Genomic DNA, 27,070 nt, shown 5'->3' on the forward strand with positions numbered 1-27,070 from the left:
ATTAAGATAATTACTTACAAAAAGTAAAGGGGTTCAAGATAAGGTGAATATCAAGAAACTGATTGACAAAAATTTTAACAATTTTATATTTTCGTATAGTACCTTATGAACAAAACGTATAATTTATTATCTGTAGTGCACCATTAGTAAGTATTATCACAATGTTTGATAAGGTATTGATGCACTGCAAAGTACGTTAACATTAATACGAGCGTATTCCAGAAAAGTTTACTGTAGTTACATTCATCAATAAGGAGGAAAATACAAATAGCAATGCATAAATTTATGGTAAATAATTTAAAAATATAAAAATAAAAATAGTAAATTTGACAGGAAATCCTATGAGTTCGAAAAATTATTTACCATATCATCAGCAACATACCTATTTTTGATTTTGATGTCCATACTGCTCTATATATATTTCTTTATATTATAAGAGTTTAATTACAAATGCAGCTATTTATTTGTCTTTCAATTGACACTGTAATCCAAATAACAAAAACCTATTTTTACGAAGCACTGTAGAAGAATTCTATTTTTACATATATAAACTATCTATATATTATATAAAGAATATTATATACTAACACAATGATAGATTTGCATAAAGTATCCAACCAAGTGGGTATATAAAAGATCAAATGCTAAGATAAGTGCATAGAACAATCTTAAAGAGTGCATTAATTTAAATATTCAGTTCAAAAACGTTAATGTTCACTTTTTCACAAAATGTGAACATTCAATTATTCTACATTCCCTAGATCGAACTATTTTAAAAAATATTCATAACCAAACAACACTATAGTCATACTTTCTTTAAATGCTTGTCACACAATTTATATAAACTTGAACTTGCGACATAAGTACATAAGAAAATCGTGTTAAATATAGAAGTCTATAAATTTGTATTTTATAAGAAAATAGTAAAAGATTCCAGTTAAACTTGTGTAAATAGGATATGTAACTGTATTAATATAGGCAGAATGCATTACAATATCTTTCCATCTTTCTTCTAAAAGACGTAAAAAACTCCAAATACAGGAACTACTATCGTAAAATCAAATTCATTTCACTTGACCAACTTCTTTACTTGTAACTATTGTCTGAATAAACTAGTTAATATATTGCAATTGATTGAATAACATTTTACATATTTAATGGAGGAAAAAGTTATTATTGTTATTAATATGAAGCTAAATAGTATTTGTTCAAATAAAAGTAACTATTAGTTGTACATTCAAAAATTTTGATTCGTTCAAGTTTAACAAGTGGCATTATCTAGTATCATTACATCGAAAAAATTCCAACAGAAATCTATCCGTATTCGACTACTATTCTTGCATTCATCTGAATTCCCCTGACAGTACAAAAATCACATTTTTTAATACCACAATGTTACAACAGGTGTCTATGAAGTACGATATCATACAGTAAGTTCAACAAATGCTCAATTTGAATAACATTTTTGTACCTTCGGTAATTATATTCAATCCTGTCATTTATATAATTCTTAAACGAATCCATTTAAACGGAAATATGTAATTTATGAGCTATATATTGTGCGTTATATATTCCACATCATAGCACATACAATAAATTATGTGTCCTAAACAACACATACAATCTTTTCAATCTGATAACAAGCTATGACTAGTATCATATATATGCAATGCAGGCCACAATGTCACTTACATCATTATCCATTGCCACAAGCTTTGCTATTGTAATAAACTCGATATCGTAATCACTAGTATAATTAATGAAATTTAAGCAGTCATGTATATGTATACACATAAATATGTACACATAAAAGTCGTACTATTTGAATTTAAATAATACTGCAGTTAACAGTTTAGACCTCAAATCCTAATTATACAAACATGTATCTTCTTACAGAAAAAGAATTAATCGCTATCCATTACAGCAGACTCCTTTAACTCTGATTCATCAACATAATGATTCTTCGAATTTCTTTCTTCTGTAGACTTTACACACTAAAAGAGTCCCAGTACTTACAAATTATAATAACATCGAATTGTTTTATAAAGCCAGTGTACTTACATCTTCAATTCGTATTCGTGGTGCAGAAATTTGTTCAGGGAAATGCCATGGTTTACAGTTTGGATTATTTAATAACTTCCAAGTAGGATAGGCCACAGAAGCTTTATGCAACTTTTTAACCATCTAAAAAATATATAGACATTAAAGTTTTTGTTATTTAAATGAAACCTTCATATTCCTTCTAATCTAAGAAAATGTATAGACCTTTGGTGCAAATATTTGTGTAACTTTATTGACTAGCCAAACTGGTAGTTTCCCATGTGGATCAGTATGAGATACGTATCCCAGCTCAGAACCATCCCCATTTCGTGACGGTCTTACAATGTATCCTTAAATTAAAAACGTAGGTAATAAAATTGCCAAAAATCTAACTTAAAGACTTTAATTTTAGTGTGACTACAAATTATACCTGTAAGATAAGATGTTGCTCTCACATACTGTTTTCTTGGTGGATAATCTTTGTGGAAAACAGAATGATTCAGAATTAGTTGTTCTATACCAGTATCAAGCCAAGATCTTTGCAGTATAAAATCTCTGTTTTTTAATGGAGATGGACAAGCCACTAATTGGAAAATATATAAACTTTTATTTAAAGCAACTACAAATAATATTGCTACACATATATTCAAGACTAAATGCTTACTGGAATAGTAACCAATATCATTATTTGGATTAAAAAAACCTATGTCTTTTGATTCGATCATATGGGTATCCCAAACTTTTCTATATTCAGGATCGTGTAATACATCATACAATGTTTCAGGTAAAACATCAGCAAAACGAGTTCTAATCTATAAAAGATTTCTTATTAATGACATATAGAAATGTATATGTAGTATAAATGAAATAAAAATAAAAATGTACATACTTTCACCATTCTGAAACTAATTCCTGGTACACATTTTGTCCAAACTGACAAATCAGGCTTATTGTAATCCAACCTCCAGTCATTATTATCATCATATAATCGTTTCAATTTCTCAAAATCTTTATCCTCGGCAATTTTAACAATTCCAATATCCATTTTATAAGTATGTACTATCTATAAAATGATGAATGTAATTAATTCTGAGGCATAGTTTCTAAAAGAAGAAGTGATTGGATTCCCAGTTTACTATTGAAATAAATATTTCAATTACCTGATACATCTAGAATTCACAGCATACTCATAAAAAATTTAAATACTTTTAATACTGTTATACAATAGGCCTTATACTTATGCCGAAGTAACCTTTTGACAGTCTTGTACATTGTTGCTCTTTTTGGATAATGATTAATTGTATAATCCATGAAGTTCATTCATACTAAAAGAATATTGAACCAATTACATATTAAGGTATCCTAAATAATGTTGCTACAACATTGAAACATTTTCACTTAGTTGAAATACAATAAAACTGTATCTCTTATTTTAAATAGTATTATTAAATTAACTTTATATTTTATTGGAGTAATTGAAAATATCAACTACGTATAGAGATGTTAAAATGTAACTTTCAAAAGAATTTTTTAACCTAAATAATGAAAACCTTTTGGAGACAGTCTTTTGAAAAAAGTATTGATAATTCTATGATGAACAGGACGTGATAAAAAATAAGAATTTAAACATCCCGCATAAACACAGCTACATATGATTTCTTGGAGTTAAAAACAAAATATGTAACCTTTTCTCGCACTGTCTGTGACTGTACCTTTTTTCTGTTCCACTAATTGTCTTGTCGCCGCAAAATTGCATTTCCACGGAATACATACAGACAATTCATATATTATTTATATATCATATTCGAGTTTTGGATAGAATTGAAAATTTTTTCACATAACATTTACAAAAATCGAATATCGCAATCAAGTTTTACCGAAAATATCAACCGACTGCGTCACCGGCACAATCGCACGATATACATACATAGCGGTGATAGGTTAACGAACATCTATGTATGGAATTTATCTGCTTTAACCACCGTTGAGATTATGTATCTTCTTTAATGTAGGTAACATACCATCGAAATTTTTATTTTATACTAATGTATGTATGTATTTCGTAATAATTTTCGTTTTGATCTGAGAATACGGTCCAACATTGAATCTGTAAATATTTTGAGTCATGTATAATGCTGTAAGTTTACCCAAATCCACAGCCCTATTACAGCTCTACTGTTGTAATATTTCCACTTTTATGTGCAGTTTTGTTATTGTTATTATATGTGTAATACATTTTAGATATTTAACAAAGAATCATGCATACGTTTTCTTGCTGTCCGTTTTTTGTATCATCTTCTTGTTTACAACCGTGGTTATGCTCTTAATGATTGCGGCTCTCCGTTGCCAATCGATACTGATCGTTTTATACTGTACTTTCATTACTATGTGGTGCTTGTATTATTGAAATTACACGATCTTTTTTTTTTGTAATTATTTAACAAAGAAGTGTTTGTTAGTTAAACAATTTTAATTATATATAAATTGTTAAATTATTTCTTATAGGAGATTATTCCCATTATGGTTCCTATAAACACTGGGAAAATAGAACTGGACAATAAAATCAACGAATGGTTAAAATGGAACAAGGTTTAAAAATTTCTTAATAAATTGTTTAGTATAACTGTAGCAATTTCATGTATTATCTGATAACTAATCTTGGGTATATATATATATATATATATATATATAATACAATCTAATACAATCTAATAAATTCCATTGAGATTATTATTTTAAAGCAAACTATTGAGCTTATTTTAAATATAGTCTAATTATTCAGAAAGCTATGAATAAACTTCTGGTGGTTAAAGTATTAGTTATAAAATTTACTTATAATTGATCACTTTTTAGGATCCGAAAGCTAGTCATGAGGTTGAAGAACTTGTCGAAGGGAATAACATTGAGATCTTGTCAAATTTATTCTTGGAAAGACTCAAATTTGGCACAGCTGGATTAAGAGGTCACATGGGTCCAGGATATAATCAGATGAATGATTTAGTTATAGTTCAAACTGGGCAAGGTCTATCAAATTATTTACTAAATGCTGTATCTAATGCATCGGAAAAAGGAGTGATAATAGGATACGATGGACGTCATTGCAGCAAAAGGTTCATAAAAATTTTGATCATAACATCATTAATTAATTACGCTATTATCATTTATTGTTCTAGGTTTGCAGAATTGACTGCTACAATTTTTATAGCAAAACATGTAAAAGTATATCTCTTTTCAAAAGTTGTTCCAACTCCTTTCATACCTTACGGTGTGTTAAAATATAAATGTGCAGCAGGAATAATGGTTACAGCTTCCCATAACCCTAAGAATGACAATGGTTATAAAGTTTATTGGGAAAACGGTGCACAAATTATTTCACCACATGATGAAAAAATTCAAAAGTACATACTTGAAAATCTTGAACCGATCGAATCTTCTTGGGATGTAACAAAAGTATATGTCAGTCCATTATATAAAGATCCATGGAGTGACATTATGCAGTTGTATTTTCATGGCCTCAAACAAACAGTTTTATATCCTGAAGTAAATAGAAACACAATATTAAAATTTACATATACACCCATGCATGGAGTTGGATATGAGTACATGAGTGCAGCGTTCGATGCTGCAAATTTAAAGGTGTCTTTAATTTATTCAATTCATAAAACATAAAAATAAAATGAAATAAAAAGATAAAGGTAATAAAAGAAATTTTGTTTCTATTATCACAGCCATTTGTAATAGTCGAAGAGCAAAAGTTACCTGATCCAGAATTTTCAACTGTAAAATTTCCAAATCCTGAAGAAGGGGAAAGTGCTTTGGAGCTCAGTATAAAAACAGCGAATGAAAATTCTTCTTCTATCATAATTGCTAATGATCCTGATGCAGATAGATTAGCTTGTGCGACAAAAATGAAAACGTATGTAACATGGATGATATATCAATTTCAATTTCTCTTATTTGAAATTATTTTAGATTTAAAAATCTACATATTTTTATTACAGCGGAGAATGGCATATTTTTTCGGGTAATGAATTGGGAGCGTTATTAGGATGGTGGATGATGCATACATATCGGGTGCAACATCCTGACACAGATTTCTCTAATGTATATATGCTCGCGTCAACGGTATCAAGTAAAATTTTAGCTGCGATGGCAAAACAGGAAGGCTTTAATTTTGAGGTGGGTATACCTTTAAACACTACATGTATAGTTGTCTTTACTCTTTTTCACTACTGTAACTTTCCTATGTTTCAAAAGGAAACTTTAACAGGTTTCAAGTGGATGGGCAATAGAACTGTAGAACTAGAGAAAACTGATAAAACAGTAATATTTGCATACGAAGAAGCAATTGGTTTCATGTGCGGTTCTAATGTACTGGATAAAGATGGTATAAGTGCTGGAATGTGCATAGCAGAATTGGCAGCTTATCTTGAGACAATAGGTTTTACTCTTTATGAAAAATTGTATGATATATATGCTCAGTAAGTCTCGTTGCAGATGTTCAGTTAAATACTTATTCAGTTTCTGTGACTTCACATTCTTTAAAAAAATTCTTATATACATGTTTATTTTAGATATGGATATCACATTTCTGAGAATTCATATTGGATTTGTCATGAGCCAAATACTATTAAAGCAATATTTGAAAGATTACGAAATTACGCTGAAAAACCAAATACGGTAAGAAATATATGTATATTGTATAAAAATACACTTATAGATTAAACAAGACTTAATAATTAATTTCATATTATCATAATACTATATTCTTATTACTTTATATTATTTGTAATTATTAGTGAATTATTTGCACATTGAAGTTTGAATAAAATTGAAGAAATATTACTTTAAGAACTAAAAATAAAATAAGAAACAAGAAAATTAGATAATCCAGTTCAAACTAATATTGCAAGTCATTCATACACTATAGAGTATGAGAAAGCATAAAAGGACTAGTAAATAACATAGGCATAGTTGCGAATTTGCACAAGTAACATTAACGCGTCTAGTTTATTTACAGTTTTATAAAGCTATATCAATTATAATAAAATATAATTTTATATATTGTGCTTAATAAATTTTATTTCATTTAACAATTATTGTATCAGTAAGAATAATAATGTTCATTGCATTGAGGACACGTAGTTTTGACAACTAATTAAAAACATTCAAAATTTGCTTGTTTTGTTGAACATGTTTATAAATATTTTACTTGTGTTTTTGACACTTTTGCCATTAGCATTTTTTGTTATTCTCACTATTCCGGCTGTACAATCTCTTTATTATCTCACGCCATTTGTTTAGAAATTTCTGGATAAGAATACATTGTAAGTGTAGATTTGTAAAAATCGAGCCAGATTGAATAGCTGAGACGTTTTTAGCTGCTGTGATTACTACAATTATGTTCGTTTTTAGTATCCAACAAATATCCTCAATGGAAAATACTCAATAGTAGGTGTTCGTGATCTGACAACTGGTTATGATAACACGAAATCGAAAAATATTCTACCAGTTTCAAAATCAAGTCAAATGATAACGTTTACTTTTAAGAATGGCTTAGTAATAACATTAAGAACCAGTGGTACAGAACCTAAGATTAAGTACTACAGTGAAATATGCGCAACTCTTGAAGAAAAGTAAGCTGTCAAAAAACAAAAATATCGCATAGTACAAATATCCATTGTTTTTAAATGATTTCTATTTCTGTTTTAGAAATCTTACACTTCTAAGGACAACGCTTAAGGAAATGGTATCGACCGTTGTAAAGGAATTTCTCCAACCTAAAATAAATGGACTCTTACCCCGACCTAGTTAAGTGGAATTACCAATATTTATCATACAATTGCAGCAGCTGCAAATCAAAGTAGAAGAATATTTACTGTATTCCAATTTTATTTTATTATATTTTTTTCTATTGAAAGCAAAATGATCATATTTCTAATGAAAGCAAACATTCACCAGTTCAATAATTCCTCATTTGTAATTTACAAAGTAAAAAAATTTGTAATTTACTTACTAATTCTAATTTCTTAAATTTTTATTAATTTAAGTCGCTATAAATTATTAATTAGGCTATTATTAGGTTCATAATGTCTGTAAAAATTTGGTTTTGCAAAAACTTAATTCGTTACATTGTGCAGCTTCATGAAAAAATGTTGTGAATTAAAAAGTTTATTTAAACAACTGCCACTGTCTTCCTTAATTTATTCAAATGTGCGACAACATGTATGATATATTGACAATGATTATAAACAGATTAATGTAATAATTTTATAAATTATACAGTCTTTAACAAAATTATTACCAGCCTAATATTTGTTCATAATAAGTTCACCATAAATTAACTTCTGCAACGAACATGTAATGTCACTTGCATCAATCATCCAGCATGCTACCTCTTTTATTGGTCCCTTTTCTATTACAATCTACTTTTTTCTTTCTGCTTAGTTTTGCATCTTGAGAATAGAATGTAATACACTAAAAGCAATGTGTTATCAATATCTTAATTATCAAATAATTTATTTAAAGGTAGTAATATTACCTGCTCGTCTAAAAAGTCCATTAATGTATTCATTTTGTATTTGAAACCTTTTTCTTTTAACATGAAGTATATTGATTCGATGCATAACGGCTCGTAAGTTAATATATTATTATATAATTCTTTCTGATCCGTTATTAATGCGAAAAACGCATCTTTAATATTTAGGGCACAAGTTCTATTTTCATCTAGTTGTCGTTCTTCATTTATTATATTTACCGGCAACTTTTCACCACTAAAGATTTAAATCTTATTAATATAATTTTTCTATATATTATATTATATACTATAAACTTAACATACCTGCTTTGCAATGGTGATGAATCATACCCATACTCGTTACTATAATTATTACTTTCATTTATATTGTTATTTTTTCTTCTTTTTGCTGATTGTTCATCGTCGCTACTTATAGCTACAAGTTCCGATTCTATTATTTTGGATCTTAAAGGAATTATAGGATGCAACTCATTATAAATATATGTCAACAATTTTACAGCCCGACTTCGTTTCTGCATTTTTAGTCCATATTTATGTAATTCTGCCTAAAATGAAGTTTTAGGAAGTTACAAATTGTTACTCTCGATATTTTTATTCTTAATCTATCTCAGAGAGTTGCTTGTAATATATAACTTATTGTCTTACACACATGAAGTTCAGATGTTTTCATGCCATCATAATCAGGAGGAGGTGTACAACTGTCCCTAGTGATTATAGGAGATTTAACTTCCCTTAAAATTTGTTTATGACAACACCTACATGGGGACTGCTCTACAGTATTGAAAGAAAATGTATAATTTTTTATATTATTTTTATTATTACCCAAATTTGTTTCTGATTTAGATCTTCTTTTAAATGTTTTGATATCTTGTGCCGTAGCTAATGATTTCTTTAATTGCATCACATTAGCATTATTGGTTGTAATTGATTCATTATTTTTGTTATTTGTTTCAATTATCGACGTTTTTTTAATCTTATTATCATCGTCGTTATCATCATGAATATGAACATTTGCCAGATAAATATCCTTTTCAAAAATATCATTATTGTCAAATTCATTCAAATTCAAAACATTATCATCCACTATTTTTTTATATGTATCTACATTTAAAGTAACAGAGTCTATTTCTGGACTAGATAGTACTAAAACAGAGAATTCTGATGAATTCTGTTGTTTCGATTTTCGTTCTGACAATAATACTGAAAAATTATTTTCGTTTGTTTCTATATCTATATTACTTTCTGACTTAGTGTACCTTAACTCGCTCGAATTAATTGTTCCGTCTAATTCATTATCAAGCATCTTATTGAAATTTGTAGGACATTCTGAAAATGACAAACTAGACTTCTCGAGATTGAAAACCCTTTCTTCCTTTTTTTTCGAAATGATTGTAAAGTCAGAAGTATCTTCGTCCAACAATATAGAAATGTCTTCTGTATTCACATTGTTCCTTACTTCACAGTAATCATCTTCTGAACTATTTTTCACAGAAATTTTTTCACAGTTATTTGGTAAATTTTTTTTTGTAAAACTTCGATATTTCGCTATACTATTATTTTGATGTTCTTTCTTATATCTTGTATACATCGATAATTCGCCATCATCTGAATGAAAATCTGTTACAATACTACCATCGCTTTCGATACATTTTTCTATACTACTATTTATATCTTGATCATTTACACTATTCTTCAATGAATTTTCTGTTACAGGAGAAATTATATTTTGAACTACATCTTCTGTACTAGTTATGCTGTTATTTAACGAATTACATTCCATAGACTTTTGTGTACATCTTTCTTTATTATCCTCTAATGATTGTGTTAAATTATTCTTTAAATTTAGATCTAAGTTCACATTGGTACCAGATTCTTCAGATGTCATATCTAACTGCAATGGGAAACTAGTAATATCGTAGTCAAACTTACTCAGAACATCTGTTTTTATCCCCAGTTTTTCTTTTACTACTGTGTTGGTTTTGGTAAATATAAAACTCTGATTAAAGTTACTATCTTCTACATTAAATGGATTTCTTTTCAGTTTTGGTGATACTTTCATTATTGTAATATCAGAATCTGTATCAACATCTGACTTCGCATTTTCCGCTTGAAATTGTTCAATAAATAAACTCAAATTACTTTTTGTTTTTTTAATATCAGACTTGTTAATACTGTTGCGCTTTAATCTACTAGACTGTGGTGTAGTTTTTAAACTGTTCATATTCTCTTCAATGGACTTGGATAAAACAAGATCTTGTATTTTGGCAAAATCGGTATCGATTTCTACTAGATCAACTGTATCAACAATGTCAATATCGTTAAATCTCTGTGATTTGTTTACATCAATTATTTGATTTAGAGAATTTTCTGTATAACTTGTAATGGAATCATTAACATCGTCAAACATATCTGGAGATACATTGTATTGCCTAATTGGACTTATGAGATTCTCATATTTATTTTTTACTGATAATGTACTTGTAGTAGGTAATACCGAACTTTCTATTTCAATTCTATAAGATTCGGAGTTATTTAAAATATTTTCTAAATACTCTTTGCTTGATCGTTTATCTTCATGTAATGATTCTTTATTTTCTTCTTCTCTCTCACAGAGTAAACTCCTTGACATGATTGAGTATTCTTTTAAATTATCTTCTTTTGCAATTAATGTTCTTCTATAATCATTACCTTTTGTATTTTCTATTTGAATCTTAGAGTCTTGCTTGATTTCAGCCTCTTTTCTTTGTAAATATGTAAACAAATGTTTTACTTTATACTTTCTTGCTAAATTCCTTAAAGTAGGAAAATTTAGTATATTTTTACAGATATTAAAGTTCTTCTTTATAGTTCCACAATAAATAAATTCCAAGAATGCTAATGCAATATTATAAGTTACATTAGGCCAGCATATCTTTTCCTTGATTGTAGTAAATTGCAAATTATCATTAGGCATAACATCAAGTAGTATGTTAGAGCACTGTACATAAAAAACTAATTTGTGTGCCCAAATATGTTTATTATTATCAACAAATATTATTATATCACTGGCAGAACTGTCATTCAAAACATTCCCCCAATTGTTTGATAAGGCATCAATATATTGTTTATCATTACAATTCTCACATTTTCCATTAATCAAATGTAAATTCTTTTGCGACATTTTATAAAATGCTTTTTCATTCATGCTTTTCTCTGTCTCATTCTCACTTGGGATTCTATCATCTTCTCTGCATTCCTATAAGTATATTTCAAGTAAAGTTAATGTATTATTAATTAAATATGAATTAATAAATTTTGGCATAATATATAATGTACTGCTCCCTTACTTTCATTCCCTTTTCTTGTGGAAATATATATTCTGATAAATTTGAAACATAAAAAGATATTTCGCTTCGAAGTAATTCCGCTTTATCCCATAGTTTTTCATTCTTTAATTCATATAATATGGAATTCGTAATTAATTAATGTTAACTATATGATGACAAGATCAAATAATGTAATTACCTCATAAAAGAGATCCTGAAGTAAATAACTTTTCAGATCAGTTTTTATTGCAAACTTTTTATTGCACACTGCTTCCTTTTTTGATATTTGAGTAAATGGTTCATCATTCATGAGAATTTTTGCTATGTTTTCTATTAAAATACTGTTTCTCTCTTCTTGAGTACGTGTTTGAAGAGTAGTGGGTGCATTATGTATTCCTGTCAGAAAAATGTCGCCATGTAAGAAGACTGTTTCAAACCTGTTTCTTAAAGTAGAAATACAGTAGAGCATTCCATATTCAACTGTTCCGCAGCGATGTATAACATCCGAAGCATGCAATTTATGTATAGCCTCCAGTATTTGGTCAAATTAATCTTAATCATAACACTTTAGTACGAAGCTAACTATCTACATCACAACGACAATGAAACAAAAACATTTTGTTTTGAGCATTGAAACAAAATATGAAATAATTAAAAAGCTTGAAAATGTTGAAAGTAGAAAAAAAGCACGAATATATAGTATTGAAAAGATTACTAGCATCTATCACCAGGTGATAGTACTGGTAGAAAAAGCTTAAAGAATTCAAAAAATAAAAGTGTACAACAAAGAGAAAAAAACAATTTTGGTACTTAAAGTCCAAGAGAAAACTCTGATGGTAAATAAAAGAATGTAATGTTACATAGTTGTTTACATTGAAAACATGTGGTTTAGCAGAAAAAAGATTCAGGATCTTTAAATATTACATATATATCTTTTTATTTATATATATTTATATAACTACATGAAATTCAATATCAAATGCTTTTGTCTTTTTATTAATATGGATATAAGAGACCCTACTATATCTACAAATACAACAGAAATATACTTTTCCTATTCTGTACAAAAATTACAGGTTCCACATTTGTAAATCCATGTTCTCCCAACTGTGATTTATACATAGGTTCTGCTGTTCTAAATGTAGTTGTTTCTACCTTGGATAACTGTCCAATGTCATTAACTTTGTCTATCTCCTTTGCTTCCTGAAGAGACTTTGACAATGCTAATGCAAGATTCAAATCAGAATCGTCGCCTAAACTCTTTTTAAAAATAAAAAGTTTCAATTAAACAGAAATTAGAAAAGTAAATTTCCTTTCATAAAGAATATCAAATAAATTTTAGAATATGTACAATACATACTACTTTATGAGATACAGACTTCTTCTTTTCTTGCACTCTCGGTGCAGCAGGTAAACCTAATGATTTCCTTTCATCTTCTTGACGCTTTTGAAGTTCAATAGCATCCAATAATTTTTTTGTTGAAATGTTGTTTTTACATGCACAAATCTTCATATGAACTGCACGAGTGTTTATATCCTTGAATGTTTTAAAACATAAAGGACATACACAAGCTACTTTCATATCAGTAATTAGGTTATTATGATCATTGCTATTTCGTATCTCAAAGTAAGAAGATTTTATAGAATGCTCAAAGCTTCCTTTCTTTAATTTCTGCTTCGATTCTGTATCTTTTTGATTCTTTGTAATACTCTTTAATTTCGTTGTTGCTTTTCTCTTCTGTTTTATATTGCTGGGTTTAACGAATTCACATGATTTACTTTTAGCAATTTTTGAATCTGGACTTTTAAAGTCTAATATACTGTCGTGTTCGGTATTAGGTTCAATGAAACTATTATCTTTATCACCCTGGCCTCCTTCATCCATTTCGATCTCATCAATTAATTTTGCACTTGCGATACACATATTCTAATTAAACATTTTGACAGATTATTACTATTACATACATTTTTGGCTTTTTCAAAAATACTGGCGTGTACATACAATCCGTTTGTAAAGTATAAAACGCTATCAAAAATCACATCATCACATAGCAGTAAACACTAGTGATGGTCTGAAATGTGCTACAAACTGTCGAAAAGGAACGGGGAGAGGGTGTTGGCAACACAGCCATTGGAAATTACCATTGGAATCCATTGACATTATCCGATCTCATTTGTGACGTCTCTCCTCCACCACTCTATAGCAGATTCCAGACTACAGATGACACAACTGTGCTGTAACAAAGCGCGGCAAATTTGAAATGTATAGCAGAAAATGCATACTACATCAAACTGGATATTACTACAAAAATCATTTCTCGACCTATGTTGAAGAAAAGGGTAAAAAATACGTTGACAACAATATGTTATAAAAGTTTTCAACAAGAATCCCTTAGTTTCATTTTACCAATTTGGAAATTTTTAACTAAAAAAATTAGACATAATCTATTAGTGGAAATGTCATTTTATTAGTATAACTGTCTGTTCATTATTATTTTATTACATAGTTTCAAAACTCATACCTGTCTACATTACACCTCTCTAAACATACTGAGATCATATTACTGTGTATTTTCAGTTTCACTCATCTCTAGATCGAGACTCATTTACGTAAGACGCCATTTCTCCGTCAAGCTCCACAATTATCCTCTTCTTCCGAATTGCATAAACACTATAATTAGGAATTCTGTTTATTGAATTTACATTGGTCAAACTGATGTAATTATACAATATACATGTATAGTGCAGCTTATACTGTATGTATATGTAGAAATTTAATGTAATTCGATTTAATAAATTCCAAAAGTAAGTACGTCTGTTACAAATTTAAGTCATAATAAACCTGCGTACCTCCATTATAGGTTAGGTTATGTTTTTTTGTTTTCGTGTTAATAAAAAAATAATAGTTTCTAGTATAAAGTATTATTAGTATAAACTTTATTTCTTTTCTGTATGTGTGATATCAGCAAATGATAATTATCTTACGAATGAGAAATTAATTATGTCGTATGAATCATACAAACATTTACCTAATCCATACGAGAAGCCCAGTTCCCGATGCAGATTTTAGTAAAGTAGAAAATACATGCAATCTACCAGCCGGTGTGCCACGAAGATTACGAGGTTTTGGCGTCAGCTTAATTATCGGTTCATACATGATGAGTAGTTTTGTAACTTCGAGAAATTTGTAGACGGTCCTACGATACAGTATCGATATTTCAATCATCGATAGTTTTCGATAGTCAAGGCTTACTAGACAAAGGTCCCCGTTTACTTATTTGGAAGGTAATTTTTCTCACTTTGAACATAATGATAATACAAATATGTAATTATAAATCATCGACCTAAGATCGATGCTATAAATATTAATTGAAATTTAATGTGACATTTTTCCTTAAGTGAATGATAGCAACCTTGAAACATTTCCTGAAATAGTTATAAAATATTTCTGTTGAACTATAATTTAACTATTCAGAGAAGCAACAAATTTTAAATTATATATTAAAATAACAAGATTTTTTTATTATAATTGCTAAAAATGGTTTTCAAGGCAATCTATTTTGGCTAACGAACCTCGAACGAAGCTTCATTTTTTCTCTACAAGAGTCTCGCCACCAGCATCCTGACCGTTCATAGAACTTCCTCTCAAGCCTAGTGTGTCCATGGATTTTAATGGAATCCGAGCAGAATCCCTAACACCATTGAACACACTGGGCTTGAGTGGAAATTCCACGAACGGTCAGAATGCTGAGAGGCTGGGCCCGCATGTGCATAACGTATCATACACATTTTATTTCCCGTGCGTCACGTAGACAAAACTGTCATATTCATAATTTAATATTTTTAGGTTTGGCACGGGAGACAAAATATGTATTTGTATGTATTTACATACATTTATAGCAATAGCATAGCAAGTTTCTCTGCAAATTGCCAATTGCCACTATTATATCCTGGAATTGAGACACTGATGGTGATTGGTGATGGGGATGCCATGCCATCAGTCCCGTTTATCTTTCTCCATCCATGTTCTCATAGGTGGACATCAATCGTCACATGTCGCTGTCATAAACCGTCATTATGACAATGTCATACTGTCATTACACCATGTACATAGAACACCTGTTGATTTATTCTATGATTCCAGATCCATTGTGCCCTTTACCATAGTTACCGGGCATAGGTGACAATAGAACTCTGCATATAACCATTGTGTATTTACGATACTTATAATGTGCAGTGCTATGTGCTACTATGATAGAAAGCACAATATACGATTGTAATGTTACTTTTTAATTAAATACTTTAGCCATTTCTACTGTAACTAGTTATACATATTTCGATATATGTTTGTACGTATTACGAATTGCATAGATCTAGTACATATACATGTACAAAAAATAAAACACAATATCGTACAATATTTGCATAACAATTGTATATGTACATTACATATGTACATATAGTTTTTTTGGCGACCCACAACGCTCTCTACTGTTCGTTACACAAAATAAACTTTAGTATGTATGCATATATGTATGTATATTCAAATTTTAATTTTCTGACTATGTATACACTATGTTATACATATTAAATGTAACAACTAAATAACCAATGCCATGACAATTGATATTTTGAAATGAGTACCATCATATTTGGAATATTTATGATTTGACACATATTGTTGTCTGGCATAACTAATAATAAAGAACAGAAGGAAATTACACTAAGCAGAATTATAATTTTTACATCACTTACATCTAAACGTTGTCTAGAAACGTTGAATTAATTTTTGAACATGGTATGTGTGAGCATTACTATTTGTTTTTCTAACACTTTACTTATCGTATTACCTATCAATAGCTTTTTAGTAACTGTAGCAGTAGTTTTTTTTTAAGTAACAATCCCAGTAGAAACAATTAGACTTGTTATTGAAAATAACTTGGCATTGAAAACTTGATTAAATAGTCTTCAGTCTTTAATTATTTATTTTTAAAGGCTACTAAGTCATTGTCAGTAGATAAAGCACTGTTTCTCTTATAATTATTTCTCAGGCATCTACGTCTAAGAAGCAAACTGCCATTACTCTTAAGAAAAAGGGGCCACCAAAGTTAGATTTGACAATAGAACAGAAGAGCGATATAAAAGAAGCATTTGATTTATTTGATCCAGATGGGACTGGAAGAATTGCTACTAAAGAACTTAAAGTAGCCATTAGAGCTCTCGGATTTGAGCCTAAAAAGGAAGAAATGAAAAAACTAATAGCTGATGTTGATCCTGATGGTCTTGGTACCTTATCGTTTGAAGAATTTTTGAAATTAATGTCTACAAAAATGTTAGAAAAAGATACGAAAAATGAAGTTTTGAAAGCATTCCGATTATTCGATGATGATAATACAGGAAAAATAACATTTAAGAATTTAAAAAGAGTCGCTCGTGAATTAGGTGAAAATCTTACAGATGAAGAATTACAAGAAATGATAGACGAAGCAGATAAAGATGGTGATGGAGAAATTTCTCAAGAAGAATTCCTACGTATCATGAAAAAAACAAGTTTATATTAATTTCTCTTAATTGTGTAGTTACCAATAACTTTTGATCTAATTATTCATTAAGCAATATTTCTTTATATTTATTATCTTAAAATGGAGCACAATAAGAAAAGAAAGTTTTATGTTGCACACATATAATCTATATAATAAAAATCTGTTTATAACAGTACATGAATAATATAATAATAACGTTAAGTATATAATGTAAATAAATGATTAAACAGATAATTATGAATCATTTTATTAGTAATGCAAATGTATCTCATACACTGTGATCTTTCAGTTTTTCTTCTTTTATCGATGATATAGCAGTTTTAATTAATGATCTTACCAATTCCGTTCTTTTCTTGGATTTTGTTAAACTCTTTAAAAATAAATCGTATGAAATAGGGATTCCACCTAGGTAAATAATATTTTTATAGATAAAATATTCTATTAAGAATATAGCTTGTATAGATGCATATTCTTAATATTAATAATGTTAATAATACACAACATACCAGATTTATGTACACAACAAATTCTTTCTTCGTCCATTACTATTGTTAATCTTCCTAAACATAAACTTTCCTCTTCATCAGTAGGATCAGCAATTAGTAATTGACTGTATAAATTAATAAATAATGAGTACACATATTTAATATTTCATACATCATATAAATTTTAAAAAATAATTTGATCTATATATGTATATATATGAACATATTGTAACGCACTTATCAAATATGGCAAATGTTACAGAAACTGGCAAAGATTTAACTGGAAACTGTATCTTATTCATGGGGTGTACAGAAATATTTCCTGTTGCCGCATTGTATTTTGTCTCAGGTAGTCTCACTGTATAAACAGAAATTTACAAAATACATTTAATTGTACAATTAAATTATGGATTAATGAAACTTACAAGTGTTTAGTGCTCCGGTTAATGCGCCAATACTAGCATCAATTACAGAACCATCGTAATTAATACATAATAGATCACAATATACTACCCATACTAATTTGCCTTTGCAAATACATAGATCTTTTAAATCTATAGCTTCTGAATTCTTTAGAATAGTTTCTATTGTTTTTGAAATAATTTGTGCTTGATCGCTTGGTGGACCAGGTCGAAATTTTGGTGAACATAGTGGAGACAATTCAATGTTTGGTACAATATATCCACAATCAGGAGATTCTGTTTTAGGTATTGCTAATTCCTGTAACAAGGTAAACAATTCATTATCATATATATAGATACATGAATATTATGGGAAATTCTTACAGAATTCACTTACAGCTTTAATACCACAAACAACTGTTGTATTACCAATTTTAAATATCGAAGAACTATCAGCATGAGTAATTGATGAAATATTTATACTCATTGGACGAAATGATAGAAATTGTCTACCATCGGGACGTACATCTTGTGCCTAGAAATTTCAAACAAATTCATAAATAATAGTAAAAGTTTGTAAATGTACGTTTACTCACCAAATGGTCCTGTAGATATTTTACAGGGTGAATAGTCCTATAATCATATAATATATATACATATACTTTACAAATCAAATATAAATATTTTACGATAAAAATATTTTACAATCTTTCGATGCATATGTGAAGCAACTTAAAACGACTGTTAAGTAGGTTATATCAAAATGAAATAAAATGTATTCAAATTATTAACTGTTGAACATTTTGTTTTTTCTATTCTTCAATAAGTATATATTATACTTTTAAATAAAGTTTGTTACAAATGCAAATATCTTTAAATAAAAGAATATATAAATGCCTAGATACCGACTTATATGGAGTATCCATAATACAAATTTTTCCCTCGTCCTATCCTTTACCTACACGTACACGTATTTTCACATTTCACTTCTTATGTACATCTACGTAACATATAATTCATTTAATGTAATATGTAATATATTAAGTAGAATGTGTTCGCTTTTAAATGGCATAACTTTGTAAATATTTGAAATACCAATCCTATATCTGAATTGTTACCAGACGTTTTCATATATCTGGAATTGTTTATGGGAAATGGTTTATACTTGTATGTATATAATCCTTTACAATAATGTTTACTTACGTCGTCTACGTATTAATTGAAATGAAAAAATACGAAGAAGATAGCTGATAGGAATATTATATTGTTTGTTATTATATATTTCGCTTATTACAATATTCGCATTTCACATTGATCTCATTAATCTTATAATACAATTTACTATAAGATATTTAACATCATGTGAACACAAATTCATTATATGTATAATATGTCGCCTTAGAAATTAATGTTAGATCAATATCAATTTTTTATAAACAGTAAAAAAGATGAAACGATCTAGTTGGAAAGGCACAGTGTGGCATATATTTGTGGAATATTTTATCAAGGAAAATTAGCATCTAATTATAGTAAATATTGGAGATATTACAATATAACAAGGTACAAGTATAAATGGTTAAAATTTGTATAATCTTGCTAATATATAAACGGTTTAGAACAGTAGTTTCTTTTTGTTTAACTGTCTGTGTAAATATTATAAATAGATTAATTGTCATTGACTGTCATCATATAGTTTTCGAATTACTTATATAAATTAGATATACAATTTAAACTAGTTTTCAAAATTTAATATAAATTCATTTGAATTATTTATACACAGACATTTGTTGCTTAGTTCTCTGCAGTAATATAATTTAAAAATAGTTTTAGCGATATTCGGTTACTAAAAGTGTTTATTACTAAGAAATTCATGTTATTTAATTTTTAAAAATATAGTTGTGAATAACGACTTAATCTGTAGGTATCTTTATTTAATGATCATCTGGTTAACTTCATCGAGCAAGTGTAGAGTAAAATTTAGGCTGGAACAATAGAAATATTTCAATAATATAATAACATGTGTATAAAAATAAACCACAGGTGTCTTATAAAAGTTATCACCTCATCATGATTTTCTTCTTTATTCCCATCATCATCGTCACCAGAGCTGTCTCCTCCTGAACTATCAGCAGAATTACGCTGCTGATATTTGTTATTCAGGCTATCAGTAGTCGGTGAAGAGGCTTTTACTTTACTAGCTGCATCAAAGCATTGTAAACAAACTCTAACTGCTTTTCCATTTCCTTGTCCTGGCAGCAACAATTTTTTATTGCTGCAAGGTCCACATACTACAGCTCCACACTGTCTACAATGATGCTACAAGATGTTAAAAATACTTTAAATATAGAAAAAATATAAGCACCAGCAAGTTTTTAAAAAAATGCGCTAATATATATACCCGTCTATTTAAAACTGTAAACTGTGTTTTATTGCAATGCATGCAGATTGTGGCTTCATTATCTGGTACCCAAACAGCTGCATGAATTTCAACTGGTTTCTTACCACCTATTATATGCCATACATTTATAAGTTTCAAGCGTTTCGGTTATACTTTTCAGGTAAGGTAATTTTAATGACTTACTCTTTCTTAATAAATCTTCGATGCACTTTGTAATATGAGCCATCCATTCTTGTTTTTCTGTTGCAGTGGCAGCATAAACAGCGAATGATTTTGTTAATGTCTTTATAAGCCAACCATTACGATATTCTATAAATAACGATGAATTACTATATTATCTTCGTGTAATTAGAAACATTTGCAACATTGAATCTGTGCGATATAAGTAGATTAGTAACCCAAAAATAATTGCTGAAACTATCATAAATTAAAAAGTGACAATTACGATAAAAATATTGATTCATTAATAATTTTTACATCTTTTTCTTTCTTTCAAAAATTTATTTCAAGCACAATTCATAAGATAATGTTTATAACAAACTGATAATAAAAATGTAACTTACGACCATCATCGGCCAAAGATTCCAGTTTTACTTCTTCGAGCGGTATAATATGTTGTTTGTTATACTGTTGATACAAAGAGTATTAATTTGTTTTATAATTAGGTGAAAAAGATTTGATTGATCTCTATGAATTTGTAAATGTATTTATGAGTTTGTAACAAAAACTTCATTAAAGCACCTTCTTTTTGTTGATTACAATGTTTCCATAAACCAATATATCATTGAATAGAAAGAATTGTCTTGGTTTTGGTTTCTTTCTACACATTTTAGTTAAGACTCCTTCGCCAACCAAAACTCTTCCAGGTACTGCAAGTGGCTAAAATAAATAACATATTTGAATTAATTTAAACGAAATTTAAAGTTTTAAAGATTTGTTATTTTTTAATAATATAGAGACTTATAGTATTAAATAATTGTAATTACTATTTTAACGTTACCTGGCCAGAACTGCCAAAGCAGTTTTCGACCATAGCAATACGCCTGGCATTGGCTTCGCTATTTACTGCAACATATCATAAAAGAGATAAATACGGTTTCATTTATACTCGTTTGCTGCTTCCATCGATGTATAGAATGGAAGAAATGGTTATTTTCCTTGGTTCTTTATCTTCCACCAATTAATGTATAATATATATACTATCGTTAATAAGAACTATTGTACTATTTTATCCTATACGAATGTCACAAGTTATGGAACATAAGCTTGTTGATCTTCCAATTCTTGATCTGTACTTAATATTACGAGTCTAGTAGCAATACATATTAAAAATAAGTTAAATGCCATTAACAATGCTATGCACTACAACAAATCGCAAATACATTAAATGACCGTCGATATATTTTCAATAAAATGTACATCAATAAATAGAATTTGATTAAATATCGATTATTCTTTGGTAGATCATATATTATTAACTGTCAAAAACACAAGCAACTAAACTTCACCGTTATTCAATAAAAATGTCACAAATCGTAGGCTATGCAACACGTAAATTATTCAATCATGGAAAACAAATATTACAAATCTTGAAGTATTCTGTAGGAAATTGGTCAAAATTTCCACGCAATTCGTAACATTAATTAATTGATAATAAATGGGATATAAACTAACCCAATCGGTCAACCATGATCCTATGAATCAGGGCTGACAACAACAGGAAGTATGAATCACATCCATATTTCTCTATGATTTGTCGCTCTCTGGTCGCATTCATAATGGATACAATTTCAATGTGTGGATTTACAAAAAATTAATTTTTATACGTTATTACGAAAATATAATGGACCAAATAACATTATCAAATATTTAATGGAAATATTTTCGAAAAATTAGAACTTCTGCATGTAAATCTAACTACATGTGTACATATCCGATTATTAATAATAGACTGCACGCTGTAATTGCAATATGTACAATACGAATACATATATGACACCATACATACATAATGATATCAAATTTAATTATAATTTCATTCAGATGGTTTTTGATTATTCGAAACTCACAACGGAGTTATTGCGCTAATCAGAAGCTTCCTTCGTAAAAACTTCTGCAAATACTAGCATAAAACATATACGCATTATACATATTTCTGTCATGGATAGATCATTATCATGGATCATTATTAATATAATAATATAAAACGTCTATAATTACTTAATTATAATAGTAAGCTTTTGCTGTATATATTAAAGTTATACGATAAAAATATTATGTTGTGAATAGTGAAATTTTAAATACCGGATGTACTACGCGTATATCTTCGAGATATCGATAGTTGTCGTCGATGTGTATTCGTGAATGAAAATCATATGATTACACTCAGGGCGTAGCGATACAGCAGTGTGATAAGTTCTTTATATATTAGGTTATTTCGTACGAAACGGGAAAAATCAATCTTTTGGGGAAAATGAAGATATGTGGACCCAAGTATGCCCTATGTGGTTTGATATTATCTACCTGGGGTATATTTCAGTTAGTAAGTATTATTTTAGATTCAATTTCGATATACTCTTAATTTTCAGAAAAATTAATTAAAAAATTTTATAGTTAATGAGTAATTCTAATTGTATTCATTTATACACCATCTTCCCCAAATATTTAGATACTGTCAAATATATCGAAGACGTATGCATATTGTATATTAAGATTACAAAACCTGTCATGGAACAGTTTAGATTATATTTTGTTTGATTTTCAGTTCCTGATGGGAATATTCTTTTATGTTAAAAGCGTGGCTTTAGTAGAAGATCTTCCATTGGAGGGTACATTTGAGGACTCTGATCACTTTTACCGTGAAGCAGACAGGAGCTACACACAGAATGCATACAATTGTTGGATTGCAGCATGTATTTATGTTCTCACATTCCTGTTTTCAGGACATCAATTTTATATAAATTCAAGATCATCTCTTAGCGTTTGAGAAAATATTGTTAGTATATTAAACAAAATAAAAAATATGTATAGGTCTATAAATTACTATTGTATTATAAACATTATGTTCAGAAGTATTCTATATTATATTCAATGATATAGTATTAATATTAAGAAAAGATAATAATATTAGTCATATAGAAATATTGCTTGATGCATTAAATTCACTTGATATTATAATATACATGTGTCTAAACTTTTAAATATCATATAGTTCATAAACACAATGTAGATTTAATGTTAGATACCTTAGTATCTATAGAATATAAGATTAAACGTTATCTGTTATAATAAAATGTAAATATAAAAATATGAGCATTAAAATATCATTATGAAAAGTTATTATTTTTTTAGTGCTTCCTTTATTTCTTTTCTTTTTTTGAACTTAGACTGATTTGTTGTGGAATGTCATCTATAAAATGTAATTTTTTGTGTAAAGAAGAAGAAAACTAACAATATATAGTCACTCGTTACGTAAATGGATACAATTGATGACATTATTTATGAGTATATGAATACTTAAAAATTGCGTTCATGTTTCACATAACTATCTCAGAATTATTATGAATGAATCATACTTAACGTTTCCACCTACAGCTACTGTCGGTCTACATAAGTTCTATTGTTAATCGTTGTGCACATGATAAAATAGTTCTGTGTCTCAAGAATTTTATTTGCAATATAACTAAATAAATGTAAAGATCTGAAATTGACGACGGCAACGTATGCAGCTATAATACATAACCTGAGTAAGAATTAAATAGGTTATATATTCAGTATGAAATATCAATCAAAGATACAAAGAAATAAATCAAACAGTTTTGTATATTCTAGCAAAATAAGTGTAGAAAAGAATGTATCCTAAATGAAGTATTGCAAATATATAAATATATTAAGAATTTTCTGTGACCTGGAATTTCTGAAGATTGAAGATATACTAAATAAGTACGATATTGATGATATGTATCACTATATTGACATTACACAAAATATGATATTATACACATATATGTGTTTTATAGTACATAATGGACACAGGACGAATAAGTACAACCAGTAATCATAACGATCTAATTCAACGTTTACAACTTTCTGTAAAACTATCGTATGGCATAGGGCACATTTTAAATGATGTTTGTGCTTCTATGTGGTTCACATATTTGTTAGTATTCTTCCATTTGGTATTGGGATTCAATGCTATGCTGGCTGGAGTAATTTTACTCATTGGTCAAATAGCAGATGCCATAGCTACTCCGTTCATTGGATTTCATTCTGATAGTTACGATAAATTCTGGTTCTGTAAATATGGAAGGAGGAAAACATGGCATTTAATAGGTATATATACTCTACATTCTTTTTATAACCATATTTATGCAATTTTATCTTTTATATAGGAACCTTATGCATTTTACTTGCATTTCCTTTCGTATTTTCCCCATGCATCGGATGTGAGACAAGTGATAAATGGGCTCAATTAATTTATTATGCTGCATTTGTTGTAATCTTTCAATTTGGTTGGGCTGCAGTCCAAATATCTCATTTGTCGTTAGTCCCAGAACTTACACCTACCGAATGTGAAAGAACAGAACTCATAGCTATTAGGTATTATTTAAAAATTTTCTTAAATGTTCGTGCAAGAAAAATATTCTATTACATTTATTATGATCTTTTGCAGGTACAGTTTCACTGTTTTGTCAAATATTTTTGTTTATTGTATCACATGGGCAGTGTTACATATAACAAACAGTAATGATTCCGATTCTCAAATTGGCCCCAATGATGCAAAGAAATTTCAAGAAATTCTATTTATCGTTATTGGTGTAGGATTCCTGGCATCAATGTTGTTCCACATCTTCGTTAAGGAAAGAGTCATCAGTGACTCTGATGGTTAGATTGACACTATACTTATTGTTCTTTATATTTGCTATAAAATAATTAAAATCTCATCAATAGTATATAATTGGTTCATTTTAGGAGTACTTCACAGAAATACGAGGCCTGTAACAATATTATTTAAAGATGCACGTTTATATCAAGTGGCTTGCGTTTATATATGTACGCGTTTGTTTGTAAATTTATTACAAATTTATATGCCTTTGTATTTACACAAATCGTTACATATGCCAGCTACATCTTTGGCTATAATGCCCTTAATAATGTTTTTAAGTAGTTTTGTAATGTCTTTAATTATAGAAAAATTAAACACAAAACTAGGCAGAAAAATTTCATTTTGCTTGGGTGTTATGTTGGGTATATCTGCTTGTATTTGGATTCGATGCGGCACAGGCATAACATACACAAATTATCAAATTTATCCAGTGTCTTTAATATTAGGTAATACCATTTAATACTATCTAAAAGTATTATTAATTGTGAAAAATATATAGAATACTTATAAGTTAAGTAATTTTTGTTTCTGCAGGATTTGCTGGTTCTGTCATGTTAGTGACTAGCCTCGGACTTATCGCTGACTTTATTGGGCAGAACACAGATAACGGCGCATTTGTATATGGTGTAATGAGTTTCACAGATAAACTATCCAATGGTTTAGCAGTAATAATCATTCAATACTTGTCAGCACATATATTACATTTTCGGTTTTAATAGTATTTCAATTTCGTTATAATTTGCATATTTTATACCTTTTTCTCTAGAGATAATTGGATCAACTCGGAAAATTACTATAGAGACATATTGGCATATGTGTGTAGTGCTTCTGCAATCTTTGGTTTTGCAGCAATTTTATGTATAAAATCGTTTTCTCATAGTGCAGGTAACGTAAATATCAGTCACGAAAAAATTTATATTTCAACAGATTAATTATAATTTTTTTCAGCGTATAATACATTACATTCGGAACAAGCTACAGAAAACGATAACACATCAACAGAACCGAGAAATTTATTACAAGAGCATATCACATAGTCTAAAAAATGAAATCATTGAACTAACTGAAATTTTATTTTTAACTTGAATTACAAATGATTAAGAAAAACATGGTATTTATTTTTTATATAAAGTAATATATAATATATAAATTGTATATATGTATAATAATAATTTCCTGTTATCAGTTATTAATGATTATTAAAGAATTCTATCTTTAACAAATTATGCTATTATTATTATTATAATAGATTTCTCAAACATCTTAATTATAATTTTTTGAAATTATACGAAAAATGTGTACAACGAAAGCTTGTAGGTCTGACAGATATTCTGATAAGTCACGGAATGTCTGTGCGTGATGGTACCGTGCCTGATCCCGCGAAGCATGAACGATCATTCAGCACGCGATCAAGTAACAAGGTCTGCCTATGTTTGGTCGAGTCGAACTTCGATTTTCTTAAGCGTTACTCCGAA

The 27,070-nt window shown here is 28.7% G+C and overlaps 8 protein-coding genes across 26 annotated transcripts; 4 read left to right on the plus strand and 4 right to left on the minus strand.

The window, feature by feature from the left end:
- Positions 1–62: 62 nt before the first annotated feature.
- Positions 63–4,426, minus strand: LOC117221610 (START domain-containing protein 10). Of its 4 annotated transcripts, none has more exons than XM_076523436.1 (8): positions 4,307–4,426; positions 3,201–3,365; positions 2,930–3,103; positions 2,705–2,852; positions 2,471–2,623; positions 2,266–2,390; positions 2,062–2,184; positions 63–1,994 (listed from the first exon to the last, which is right to left on the minus strand). In XM_076523436.1, exons 2-8 carry the CDS (start codon positions 3,207–3,209, stop codon positions 1,905–1,907), a joined length of 822 nt encoding a protein of 273 aa, XP_076379551.1. In that variant the 5' UTR covers positions 3,210–3,365; positions 4,307–4,426; the 3' UTR covers positions 63–1,904. The 4 variants fall into 4 exon arrangements, with proteins under 4 accessions (XP_076379551.1, XP_076379553.1, XP_076379552.1 ...); XM_076523438.1 differs by lacking the exon at positions 4,307–4,426 and adding an exon at positions 3,753–3,891 and having other exon boundaries at positions 63–481; XM_076523437.1 differs by lacking the exon at positions 4,307–4,426 and adding an exon at positions 3,753–3,891 and having other exon boundaries at positions 63–1,985.
- On the plus strand, positions 3,911–8,340 carry Pgm2a (phosphoglucomutase 2). Of its 5 annotated transcripts, none has more exons than XM_033472903.2 (10): positions 3,911–4,048; positions 4,546–4,629; positions 4,894–5,150; positions 5,214–5,676; positions 5,769–5,956; positions 6,042–6,219; positions 6,298–6,521; positions 6,615–6,720; positions 7,456–7,676; positions 7,753–8,340. In XM_033472903.2, exons 2-10 carry the CDS (start codon positions 4,561–4,563, stop codon positions 7,853–7,855), a joined length of 1,809 nt encoding a protein of 602 aa, XP_033328794.2. In that variant the 5' UTR covers positions 3,911–4,048; positions 4,546–4,560; the 3' UTR covers positions 7,856–8,340. The 5 variants fall into 5 exon arrangements, with proteins under 5 accessions (XP_033328794.2, XP_033328793.2, XP_033328797.2 ...); XM_033472902.2 differs by lacking the exon at positions 3,911–4,048 and adding an exon at positions 4,051–4,177; XM_033472906.2 differs by lacking the exon at positions 3,911–4,048 and adding an exon at positions 4,206–4,220.
- Positions 5,446–15,054, minus strand: LOC117221735 (uncharacterized). 6 transcript variants are annotated; one of them, XM_076523396.1, is made up of 10 exons: positions 14,913–15,054; positions 14,406–14,554; positions 13,244–14,113; positions 12,933–13,143; positions 12,083–12,279; positions 11,905–12,006; positions 9,228–11,813; positions 8,882–9,123; positions 8,582–8,813; positions 8,225–8,517 (listed from the first exon to the last, which is right to left on the minus strand). In XM_076523396.1, the coding sequence occupies exons 3-10, from the start codon at positions 13,805–13,807 to the stop codon at positions 8,416–8,418; spliced, it is 4,236 nt and encodes a 1,411-aa protein (XP_076379511.1). In that variant the 5' UTR covers positions 13,808–14,113; positions 14,406–14,554; positions 14,913–15,054; the 3' UTR covers positions 8,225–8,415. The 6 variants fall into 6 exon arrangements, 5 of the variants coding, with proteins under 5 accessions (XP_076379511.1, XP_076379510.1, XP_076379512.1 ...); XM_076523395.1 differs by having other exon boundaries at positions 13,244–14,118; XR_013033799.1 differs by lacking the exons at positions 14,406–14,554; positions 14,913–15,054 and adding an exon at positions 5,446–5,575 and having other exon boundaries at positions 8,345–8,517.
- On the plus strand, positions 15,041–17,660 carry LOC117221730 (uncharacterized). 3 transcript variants are annotated; one of them, XM_076523440.1, is made up of 3 exons: positions 15,041–15,168; positions 15,731–16,681; positions 16,935–17,660. In XM_076523440.1, exons 2-3 carry the CDS (start codon positions 16,679–16,681, stop codon positions 17,442–17,444), a joined length of 513 nt encoding a protein of 170 aa, XP_076379555.1. In that variant the 5' UTR covers positions 15,041–15,168; positions 15,731–16,678; the 3' UTR covers positions 17,445–17,660. The 3 variants fall into 3 exon arrangements, with proteins under 3 accessions (XP_076379555.1, XP_076379554.1, XP_076379556.1); XM_076523439.1 differs by lacking the exon at positions 15,041–15,168 and adding an exon at positions 15,532–15,659; XM_076523441.1 differs by lacking the exon at positions 15,041–15,168 and having other exon boundaries at positions 15,533–15,918; positions 16,028–16,681.
- Positions 17,658–19,416, minus strand: LOC117221729 (exosome complex component RRP43). The gene is made up of 7 exons (XM_076523434.1): positions 19,222–19,416; positions 18,909–18,945; positions 18,710–18,847; positions 18,337–18,631; positions 18,149–18,269; positions 17,933–18,036; positions 17,658–17,831 (listed from the first exon to the last, which is right to left on the minus strand). The coding sequence occupies exons 1-7, from the start codon at positions 19,236–19,238 to the stop codon at positions 17,695–17,697; spliced, it is 849 nt and encodes a 282-aa protein (XP_076379549.1). The 5' UTR covers positions 19,239–19,416; the 3' UTR covers positions 17,658–17,694.
- A 140-nt stretch (positions 19,417–19,556) lies between these two features.
- rush (pleckstrin homology and FYVE domain containing family member rush hour) lies at positions 19,557–22,473 on the minus strand. Of its 2 annotated transcripts, none has more exons than XM_076523433.1 (8): positions 22,385–22,473; positions 21,711–21,775; positions 21,452–21,589; positions 21,274–21,337; positions 20,894–20,950; positions 20,711–20,817; positions 20,374–20,628; positions 19,557–20,294 (listed from the first exon to the last, which is right to left on the minus strand). In XM_076523433.1, exons 1-8 carry the CDS (start codon positions 22,398–22,400, stop codon positions 20,265–20,267), a joined length of 732 nt encoding a protein of 243 aa, XP_076379548.1. In that variant the 5' UTR covers positions 22,401–22,473; the 3' UTR covers positions 19,557–20,264. The 2 variants fall into 2 exon arrangements, with proteins under 2 accessions (XP_076379548.1, XP_076379547.1); XM_076523432.1 differs by having other exon boundaries at positions 20,894–21,019; positions 22,385–22,415.
- Positions 22,474–23,076: 603 nt separating this feature from the next.
- Positions 23,077–24,049, plus strand: RNASEK (Ribonuclease kappa). The gene is made up of 2 exons (XM_033472899.2): positions 23,077–23,252; positions 23,475–24,049. Exons 1-2 carry the CDS (start codon positions 23,184–23,186, stop codon positions 23,694–23,696), a joined length of 291 nt encoding a protein of 96 aa, XP_033328790.1. The 5' UTR covers positions 23,077–23,183; the 3' UTR covers positions 23,697–24,049.
- Positions 24,050–24,230: 181 nt separating this feature from the next.
- Positions 24,231–26,818, plus strand: LOC117221724 (major facilitator superfamily domain-containing protein 12). Of its 4 annotated transcripts, none has more exons than XM_033472896.2 (9): positions 24,244–24,456; positions 24,527–24,652; positions 24,730–25,042; positions 25,102–25,309; positions 25,383–25,594; positions 25,682–26,041; positions 26,130–26,280; positions 26,362–26,480; positions 26,544–26,818. In XM_033472896.2, the coding sequence occupies exons 3-9, from the start codon at positions 24,736–24,738 to the stop codon at positions 26,630–26,632; spliced, it is 1,446 nt and encodes a 481-aa protein (XP_033328787.2). In that variant the 5' UTR covers positions 24,244–24,456; positions 24,527–24,652; positions 24,730–24,735; the 3' UTR covers positions 26,633–26,818. The 4 variants fall into 4 exon arrangements, with proteins under 4 accessions (XP_076379545.1, XP_033328787.2, XP_033328786.2 ...); XM_033472895.2 differs by having other exon boundaries at positions 24,542–24,652; XM_033472897.2 differs by having other exon boundaries at positions 24,245–24,456; positions 24,542–24,652; positions 25,901–26,041.
- Positions 26,819–27,070: the final 252 nt, after the last annotated feature.

This window comes from Megalopta genalis, chromosome 7, assembly GCF_051020955.1.
Source record: "Megalopta genalis isolate 19385.01 chromosome 7, iyMegGena1_principal, whole genome shotgun sequence".
In the NCBI taxonomy this organism is placed as follows: domain Eukaryota; kingdom Metazoa; phylum Arthropoda; class Insecta; order Hymenoptera; family Halictidae; genus Megalopta; species Megalopta genalis.